Consider the following 11,186-nt stretch of genomic DNA (forward strand, 5'->3'; position numbering starts at 1 on the left):
TCCAGTAATAAAATCTTTACATTTATTTATTCTGAGAAATATATAGATTATTTAAAATATAACTAAAATATTTATAACAAATAAATAAATAAATAATAACACATATTAATAGTGCACCATATATTACACGTGATATAAATTAAGTTATTATTTAAAAATATAAAGAAGTTATAATAATACCATTCTACAAAGGGAAAGTGTATTTTTTTGTCATCCAACTTATTGTGTGTTTATAAACTTACCACTCAACTATAATTTTTTTTGTTTTACTCACTAATATTAGGTTCGGATTTTTTTGGTCACTAATGTTTGGTTAGGATTTGATTATTAGCATTTTGTCAACTTTACGTAGAATTATTAAAACATAGTGGTAATTAGTACAAAAAATGTCATATGCGTCTTTTAAAAATGTTTATATGCGTCTGAGTTTGTCAGATGCATATGGAGGAGTCGTATAATGTCTCGATTATATACGTCTGTTATAGGAAGTATGCATATTGTTTTAAATGTCTGGTCAGAACAGACATATATACATTGCAAATAGACGCATAAAATCGGAACATATACGTCTGTTATTTTTTAGGTGGAATACTAAACTTAAAAACAAAATTATTAGAAAGAGGCATCTCAATTTGTCAACAACGCCAATATAATCCTATAGGAGCAACAAGTCAACAACTGTTTTAGCCTTTTAAGATTAAGAATATTATTTAACTACTACATATACAAGGCAGAAGATACTACAAAAATTTCTAGGAGATTTTTTTTATTGAAGTAAAAGATTTGGAAAATAAGAAAAAAAAACCAATACAATCAAAATAGGAAACTGATCATAAAGTACTAAAACATTAAAAAGTTATATATCAATATTTTACCAAACTTTCACATGGAGACTTTCAAAACCCCAATAAAATCACTAATCACAACTCCTTCATGCAACTCCTACCGACCCAGAATCAAACAACGTCCACAAGAGATTTTTCTTATAAAACAGAAGAAACCAAATGCAACTGGCCTCGATTTTACTGTAAAATGGCAGTGGAATGAAGTACACGCGCCTGTGGGCAAATATGAAAAAAGAGTTGAGTCACGCGTGGTTTACAGCCGGCATTGGGAAACAAAGATGCTCGGGTTTTTGGATTAATATAAGGCCAAAACATTTTGTCTCGGTAGTTTTGCTTGAGTCGCCGCAGAAACAGAAGTCGTCTGTTGCGACCTGTCTTATTTGATTGCCACAGAGAATTTTAGTCGCCACAGCTGGGTTTTCTTTGCATCCTGTTTTATCTGTAGTCGCCACACACACACAAAAAAAGGGCGCGTAAATAGAAGGAGTCGCCATATAGAAGTTGTGCACTTAACAAATTTTTGTTACCTTAACTAATCATTTCTGATTTATTTATTTTTCCATAAAATTTAAAATTCTTAAATTCAAATTTTTCTTAAATAATAATTTACGTTTTATTTAATTTTTAAGAAAATTTCAAAATTCTTGAAAATTAGATTTTACATAAATATTGTCACACCCCCAACTTAACCAACAAATTAAATATAACTATTACAATATTTAAAAGTAAGTAAACATAATCAAATCCAAGATCTTACAGTTTAGGGTTTGGAACAGCCCAACACTACCATCTATTACAAATGATTTTAATATCGAGTCCTCACACAAAACTATCTCGTATTCTACCTGAGCTCGAACATACGCATCAGCGTCACAGGTCTTACGTGTTGTCTGCTTGAATCTAACCATAGCTGCTAGCTGTAATATCAGGGTAAAGCAAGGAGTGAGCCAAATGCTCAACAAGTGCTAAACAATACGATACAAAATATAAATCGAGATATATATTAAAGAATGACAATGGGAAGACATAACCAATAATAACAAGAGATAAAACTTTGGGTGATGGCATCATTTGCTTGTATCAAAATATTTTCAAAATCATATCTTAATCAAAATCATTTTATGACGCTACGGATTACAGCCGATGATCAGCCGCGAAGTAATCCCGAACCTCGCTGGGTTCTAGAACATTAATGGGATCCCTAGGCAACTTTTAAGCCTACAATATAAGTGTGGAAAGGAATCGCGTCTCAGTCCAGATCCACTATTCAAAGAAAACATTTATCCCCCTTTGGGACTGAAAATCCACATTTTAATCATTTCAAAAACTGATGCCGATTTATAACAAAATCTCTTTAAACAGTAAACATTTTTATCAAGGAATTATAGATCAACATGAAACACTGGAAATACGATACTAAATCTCAGGGCCATGATCCACTAGACTTTACTCTATTAGGGTAGCTGAAAGGTTTCCATATACAAAAACTTGGACAAGGAAATTTAGCAAGGCTATTGAATATTATGAATGAGTAATGCCAAACTAGGCTTAAAGCAATGGTTTTTGACAAGGTACAAGTGCTGGAACATCAAGAAGATAAGCTTCAAGACTAAGGGTGTTAAGGTATGGAGAAATGATCTTTAGCACAAGGTATAACAGGATTGCCAAACTTTAGGGTAATAAAGAGGGGTATCAATCAATTATGGACAACTTTGATGAATATCTGGCTTTTAGGTATCAAGGTAAAGTTCTATAGGGGTTCAAGCATCAGGGTGAGATATCAATACTTTAGGAATCATTAGCATGTTAATCAAGAGGATCAGTCAAGTATTATAACAACTCTTTATTTTATCATGGCATTCCAATTACTTTGATATACTATCATGATAAGACTTTTGATCTACTTGCAATACGTACTTGAGGGTTCATGGCATTTCTATATAATTCAAAGATAAACTTAAGATACGCTTGGTTCAAGTATATCAAAATGACTCAGGATAATCACATCAATATATATGAACTATTTGTAGTGAATACGAAAGACAGGTTGAATCGTAGGAGCAACTGGAAGCTTCACTCGACCTTTATGGCAAGTTTACCCTCGTCTCGAGATCCTACATAAATAATAATAATCCTCATTATAATATAATCTCACCAACTTAACCTATTTACAACACAAATGGCACTTAGGCCTATATGCGCACAATTTATATTCACCTTATAAATATAATCGTACACATAGCCACATATACTCATATATCATATTTTAATATCAAATAATATCACACACACCATAATGCAACACTAGGCTTGGATGATCTCGACTCACAACTTAAGTCACTTGGTCGCTATACTAGACAAAGTCTCCAAATTTTGGCTTCCTAACTAGATATGCCTTTACTAAACTATCCAAAACCTATTGACCCTCACTTGGGCCCTTTGCTTTACTGACTTTATACTATCTTACAACCATAGTGGTCAACCTAGATCTCACTCCTAAGTATTCTAAAACTATGTGATAAGTGAAAGTGCTCACTAGAGTAAATTTCAGAATGACATCTATGGTTTCTTGAGTGCATTAGACACCCTTAAATTATAAGTTTTCCTCCAAAACTTTTACACTAGACTCTTCTGACCATAAGGCATCTCCCAAACCTGATGTGGCTCAAGGGCCTAACTTGGGGCTAAGCTTAAAGTCCATGGTTCCCCTGTTTTTCTGGGCAGAAAACACCCTGACTTGAACTAACTTATGACACATGGTTCTAACTCATATTTTATGAACTATGGCTAGAAAAACTTCTCTGACACTCCCTCTAACTAAGGCCCAACAGGGCTTAATGAGGGTCTACCTATGACATGGTCAAAACTTCCTATTTCTAAGTTGTAACAAAACTGTCCCCTGTTGGACAGATTTTGTGATTCCACTTGTGCACCTAACCAAACGACTTGCAAACCTCCAACCAACACCTAAAACCTTTCATAAACTCCTAATGCTAGCTTCTGGTGGCTTGGGCCTCAAAGTGCACATCAATGACATGGTCAAAACTCACTCTAAACCTTAGAATACTAAACTGATTTTCTGCAGAAACTAAGACTCTCCTTTCTCCAAGGTTTTTACTTGACAAACTCAACCACCAACAACCCAAATACCCAAACCATGACTTAACTATGGTGATCTACTGAATTAACTCCCTTACACTCAAAATAATCATGGTGGAGATCATCCTTACCTAAGGTGCAACATGGCAAAACAAAGGAAATCACATTACACAATTTACAAGTCATCAAGTTTTTGAAAACAACAAGTTATATATTCTTATAAAATATATCTACGAATTATTACCACATATCAAGGAGCACTAATCAAGATTAATACCTTATCCCTACTGAAATTAAAGCTTACTAACAAAATCTTTCCAAATGATCAAAATCTTCCAACATTCCAAGAGAAATCTACATGCATGCATGACTTCGAGTCTTACAAACCAAAGCAACATATTTTCTAAATATATTCTACCTTGAAATTGACATGCAAGCCTAGCATAAGCTATATCTAGATGATCACTTAGCATGCAAAGGGTTTTATCAAGTTTTGATACAAAATTTATGTTATCACCACCAAAACACATAGAAATGAAACAAGGCAACAAGAATAATCTCAAAAACCATTCATTCGGCTCCCTTAAGGTCATGGCCGAATGAAATGGAAGGGAAATGGCCATTCAACATCAAGAGTCTCTTTCTCAAGACTTGGCATTTCACCATTCCTTGTAGTCCTCTAAAAAACAACCTTAAATCCATAAGAATCAAGATTGTACTTTGAGTTCCAACTAAAACTTTGACATGCAAACTTAAAACTTAAACTTTTTACTCAAAACTCTTTGAATTATATATGATCAAGATATAGGAAATAATATTTACTTGTGTGGAAGGTGGGAGCTTGAATGAGGAATGAAGAAAAGGGGAGGGGGTAAGTTTTCGGGTAAAAACCCGAGAGGAGAGGGGGAGGGCCGAGAGGAGAGGGAGGAGGGAAGAGGAGTGTGGAAATGGTGGAGTGAAAGTGGTGTGTTTGTCATTTTTACTTGGTTTAAATCAAACAACGTCCACAAGAGATTTTTCTTATAAACATAGTTTTATAACTTATTTTTAAGATTTTCTTTTTTATCTAAAAATTTAAATGTTAAATTTTTATTCAAAAGAAAAAATTTAATAATTTATGAAACTAAATCTTTTAGGAGTCTTAAAATGCGTGTTAAACCCTCATCACCCAAGGTAAACGTCTTGGGGAACATATTTTTTTTAATCGTAGCTAACCCGCAGCCGCTACCATTCGGGTGTGCACTGGGTAAACCTTACGGGCTCACGCAATAGCCTGCAAATCACGTGAACCAAGGTAAACCGCATTTAAGCGACATGCTCTGGCTCAAGAGGCATAATCATAAATTCTCTTTCCGTGGGTTTCGAACATGTGACCAAGAAGATAGTTATCATGTCTTTAACCAACTGAGAGTACTATATATAAAGATATCGACATATATCAAATCATTAAAATATTATAGACTAACACTATGTTTTAATAATGCTATAAAAAATTGACATAATGCTAATAATCAAATCCGAACATAACTTTAGTGACTAAAAAAATATGAAACTAATATTAGTGAGTAAAAGAAAAAAATTATAATTGAATGATAAGTTTCTAGAGTGACGAAAAAATCCATTTTCCCTTCTACAAGTGAGACAAACCGTATTTAAAATTGGAGGTTTTTGTTATGTTTTTTTGGGTAATTACTTGATAAAATTAGAGTTAGTTTGGATATACCCAAACACGTCACTGAGCAAATAAAGATCGTTTCCTTGGTGCAGGACAACTCGACCTTCTATTTGCTTCTTCTTCTCCGAGAACACACACGTCCTATACATACAATTCACACACGACTCACATAGTAGTTATTCTCAATTCTCTGCTCTTGTTCATTCAATCAGCGCCGCTGCAACTTGCCCGTAGCTGTTTCAGATTCTTTGTTTCTAGTTGGTCATCAGATTTGCAAAGGTAATTAATTACACACGTTTAATTGCTTTTTAACACATCTAATTCTCGTTTATTCATTTTATTTGATTTGATTTGTTGGTTTAATCTGTTTTTATGTTGGTCGCTCATTCAGATTGGTGATTTAGGCGGTGTTGTTTTCTAACATCCACAATATGATTGAGATGAATGATCGCAAAAGTCAGTTACTCCCTCTCTCTCTCTCTCTCCCCCCCGCCTCTCTCTGCTCTCTCTCTCTCTCTCTCCCTCTCTCCCTCTCTCTGTCTCTCTCTGTCACACACACACATCTGTGTAATTAATATACAGTTTCCAGATTTTCGGGGTTGTATTTTCTCAATGTATCTCTATGTATGTGCGTCATTCTGCGCAGATTCCATATTTAATTGTCTACTTATGCTTATAGTAGTTAAATTAGGGCTATAAAGCCAACTTAGTTCTGGAGATTTGAGTTTTTTAGTCTGAGCTGGTTTTTAATTGTAAGAGCTATGTTCTTATTGGAATTAGGAATGACGTAAGTGACTACTACATACAATATGAATTGAAACTAAATTACTCTAGCACACACACATGAAATGATTTTACAATATGTGTGTTAGATTCGCGTTTTCTAGTTCTAAACTGGATTTGAAAGAGATTTTTAGGATTGTGACATAATAAGCTAAATTGGCTTGGTAAATAAGCGTTGATAAAATTGTACTATTAAGCTCTCGAGCTTGTTGAGAAAATGGATCATATATACTTCTATTCTCCTCCAAGTAGTTGGGGAAACCTCTTAAACAATTTTCTTCCGTTGCAGAGTACTATAACCCGGTTGAGTTAATTTAATTGTAAAAAAGATGACCGATATGAATATTACAACAATTAGGGCTTGATTCGCAAAGAAATAAATATATGTCTCTTAGGACTTAAGTAATTACAGTGCAGAAACTTTGGTTTATATCCCGGCATATATGATATAAAATTAAAATCTTCATTAATAGATTTTAGATAATAATGGAGTATAAAAACTTTAGTACATCCAAGTCTTTTCAGAAAATTAAATTTGTACCATATTAGTTTTCGTAATGTGTTTTCATGGCTAAATGTGCTGGATATATTTTTTTTTTTGGAATTACCTTAGGGTTGCTGATTCTTTTATGTCGTAATTTTTGTGAGTACATGGATCATTTGCATGAAGAAAGACAATTCAATTTATATTTGCTTTTGGTTGATATCATGGTTCTAAGTTGAATTTTGTGTTACAGTTAAGTTGTGAGCTGAATACTCATCCCCTTTTATGTATGCATTGGCTTTACTTAATAAGAATCTGACTAACTAGAAAAATTGAATTTTCTATTGGATCAGAGATTGGGCTAGGATTGACAGGATTTGGGGTCTTCTTCTCATTTCTCGGAGTGATTTTCTTCTTTGACAAAGGACTAATGGCCATGGGAAATGTAAGTACTAGTGATTTACACGTTAGTTTTCTTATTTGGTATACTCTTTATCTATGCTAATACAAGGTTAATTTTGTGATTATGCTTCAGGTCCTATTCGTATCAGGAATGATGTTAACCATTGGTTTGAAGTCCTCCCTACAGTTCTTCATGAAACGCAGCAATTATAAGGTTTTGATTTCGGCCTCTTCATCTTTTTCTCTAACCACACCTGCAAGCACTCATTTAGTGTATGTTAACTTTATTTTGCTATTGTTTGGTTTTTGTGTGTACAGGGAACAATATCTTTTGGGGTTGGGTTTTTCTTTGTTATTATTGGATGGCCCATTCTTGGAATGATTTTGGAGGCATATGGGTTCGTTGTACTCTTCAGGTCTGTTTATTTCGCTAGCATCATTTCATTTATACCACTAATATAGCAATTCTGTTTTCTGATAAGGTGTTTGTGCAGTGGTTTTTGGCCTACTCTCGCAGTTTTCGTGCAGAAGATACCTATTATTGGTTGGCTCTTCCAACAGCCATTTATTAGATCGGTATGTTCGTGTTAGTGGCAAGTCTTTGTATAATATTTACAAACTTTTTTTATATGCAATTCAAATTGTTTGACTTCATGATAAGCATAACCTAATATTGTAATTAGTGGGAACCAGATGTGTATACAAGCATCTTATCTAGGTTGATTTGCTAGATATCTTTCTAAAGTGACTTTTACCTATATATCTAATCCAAGTTGATTTATATTTGTTTAGTTCAAAGTCACCGCTTAATCTAGTTTTTACTGATATGTATATGTATGCATGAATATTTTATACTCAAACCCTGCCTAGAATATGAAATGCACAAAATTTTATATTTTCAGAGTAAGTTTGTTCCCCGCCCGATCATTAACATGCTATCTAAGATGGAGAAATGGAAAGACTGCCGATGTTAGTGGATATTAGAGTTTTTGTGAATCTGTATAATTAGTACGATATCTGCATCTTCGTTTATTTCAGTTGATCAATTATTGTTCATCAAAATTCCCTGTCTTAAGTAACATTACAAGGTCCAACTTAAATTTTGTTGTTGTCAAGTAATACTCTAAAATCTAACTTCAATTTTGTTGTTTATCGTGCAGTTTTTTGATAGTTACAAAGGCAAACGGATGCCTGTATAGCCCTAGCAAAGTAAGTGGTCCTTTTCTTTCTACTTGGGTTTTCATGGAGATTAATAGTTGATGAGTTTATTTTGTATCATCGAACTAAGCAGTTATTGAAGTACAGCAATAATTATGTAGTTTTAATTGGTCATTTTCATTTTTATATTAAATTGGTTGTTAAAGATGTTAATTTGTTATAGCTTTTACTGTAAAGCATAATTACTTGTCACTTTTATTTTTTAATAGCTAAATCCTGTCATTTACTTTTATTTTTCACTTAAAATTGTTTCTAAAACCTTGTTCCATATAGTTTTGAACATCATGGATGTATTTAAGTACCTTGTGCTGTTCTCATTTTCTTTGATTTTTTGCCAAGTGACATATTTTAACCCTGTGCGGATCCATTTTAAATGGGCTGTTGATTATGTTCATCTCTATCTATTTCAGTTAAATACATATTAGAATATTATGTTCACTCCTAGCTAACAGACTTAAACTGAATAGTTAACCTTTTCCATAAGACTTGCCTGGAGCTTAATTTTTGTTGTTTTACACATGTTATCTTTGTCATTTTTCAGCTCGGAATATGGTAGATTTTTTTTTTTTTTCGTTGGCTGTTAGATTATAGTCAATATGATTAAGAAGCTGTTAAAGATGCAAGTGCAATATTGTTTGATTATAAAAAATGTAATTTGCAGCCCTACCAAGAGGGACTTCTCTTTTGTCCTCTCTTGTCTACGTAATTCCTTTTTCACACAGGCCTATCACATTCATAACTTTATTCATTAATGTCTCTAGAGCATGCTACTGTTTTTTAAAGAGGGCTCAAACAGAGTTCAGTAGTCCACCGTCGCAAACACTATTTATATCTAGTTCATAGCAATCCTTAAACATTTTTTTGGCAGTAAAATTAAACTCTTTGCACCAATCATCTTTCTTTTTCAATTTGAGGTGGCGGCATATTTTAGGTATAGCCTGATTTTGTGAGCTCCAGACCTTGAAAATCTAGTGAAATGGCTAACAGTAAATGGTTATCATCAGTCAACAGAAGTCATAATCATGAGTCGCCTGAGCACATTGATTGCTTGCTTTGCTAATTATATATTGAGATGGGGGCAGTAATGGAGGTAATGTGAGTAATAGTGCAGTTTAGAAGGAAGCCAATGAAGATCGAATGCGACTTTTTCTGTGATTGTTTTTAGGTTTTTGTATTCATTTCTAGCTATTATTTACTTGGTTCTAAGCAATTGATTGTGCTATGACTTGGGTCTAAGTAATTAGTTGTGCTATGGACAGGAAATGTGAGAAGAAAATTCAAGAAACTCATGGACAGTTCACGTCACTGACATTTACCCGTCAAACGTAGCAATCACACTGACATTTACCCGTCAAACGTAGCAATCCTGTATACTTCATAGAACCATTCTTTACTTGGCAACTACGTAATTCGTGATGCCTTCCTGCAGATGGCAGCAAAAATATTTCTCTTGCAGCAAAGCTAGTATCATTATAATATTGTTACTGAAGTGTGTCAAGTTTTTCCTGGTAATTCTTGCGGCTTGGTGGTCAAATTTAAGAATTGCATAAAGGAAAATTTACCTTATATTTTGTTAATGACTCCAAATTTTAAGAATATTTCAGTCCTGTTCAATAATTTAGTGTACTTGTTTTAAAGTTTGAGAGTTTCAAAAGCATGTAGTAACGGAAGTGGTCACCAGTTGCATACGGAGTGGTAATGAATTTTCGTTGACCGGAGAGCTGAATAAAACAAGAAATTATAATTTTTGTTAATCTAAATTTTGATACACGAAATTTGAAATATGAAAGTATGAAGACGAGAGTGTGAAAGACGAGTGTGATTTGATGCACAAAAAGAAGAGATAGATAAGTGTTTTTTAAATTATTTATTAAAACTTAAAACCCGATGCATGATATTTATTCTGATTTAATTTAATTATAGCTTGATTAAATATTATATTATTTTAGTTCAAATTAGTAGTATATATTATTTTATTTAGCTCGATTTAATTAAACTTATCAATAATTTATATTTCAATTTTAATTTTGTAATAGCCTGATTCAGTAATATAATTTTTGATATCCAGATCGAATTTATTTATTATTAAACTTAAGCCCCTTATACCATTTCAACTAAATCTCATTAATTATATTTAGTTTTTCTTTAAATTTTATTTTTAGCCTGGATCAATGGTATAATGTTATTTTAGCCAAGATTAATATTATATATTGTTTTTCTTTTTGGGAGACTATTATATCGATCAACGAATTATATTTTAATTTTGTTCCAACTCGATTCAATAGTATAACTTTTTTTAGCCTGATGAATAATATGTGTTATTTTGTTTCCCCATACCTTTATCCCGAACCACGATTTATCTCTAATTCTATATTGTAATGATAACATCTGAAATAATTAAAATAGGTTTAACATAAAAAAGAAAACGTGTTTTAGTTAAAAAGATAATTGATTTAGATATTAATTAAGGATAATCAAGTAAAATAATTAAATTATTAAATAAGGATAATTAAGTAATTTACCGAAGTAACGTACCAACCAAACTTATTTTTACAAATTATATATTAACAAACTTAAAACCCGTGCGATACACATTGTTTATTATGATTTAATTATTTCTAATTTTATTATAGCTCGATTAAATATTATATTATTTTAGCCTAAATTAGTAGTATATATT

At 32.6% G+C, this 11,186-nt stretch overlaps 1 protein-coding gene across 1 annotated transcript; it reads left to right on the forward strand.

Moving 5' to 3' along the window:
- The first annotated feature begins 5,655 nt into the window (after positions 1–5,655).
- LOC141698053 (vesicle transport protein GOT1-like) lies at positions 5,656–10,104 on the forward strand. Its single transcript, XM_074502662.1, has 8 exons — positions 5,656–5,898; positions 6,011–6,075; positions 7,240–7,331; positions 7,422–7,502; positions 7,607–7,704; positions 7,783–7,864; positions 8,449–8,497; positions 9,766–10,104. Exons 2-7 carry the CDS (start codon positions 6,051–6,053, stop codon positions 8,485–8,487), a joined length of 417 nt encoding a protein of 138 aa, XP_074358763.1. The 5' UTR covers positions 5,656–5,898; positions 6,011–6,050; the 3' UTR covers positions 8,488–8,497; positions 9,766–10,104.
- The last annotated feature ends 1,082 nt before the right edge of the window (positions 10,105–11,186 follow it).

This window comes from Apium graveolens, chromosome 11 (genome assembly GCF_009905375.1).
Source record: "Apium graveolens cultivar Ventura chromosome 11, ASM990537v1, whole genome shotgun sequence".
Classification (NCBI taxonomy): Eukaryota; Viridiplantae; Streptophyta; class Magnoliopsida; order Apiales; family Apiaceae; genus Apium; species Apium graveolens.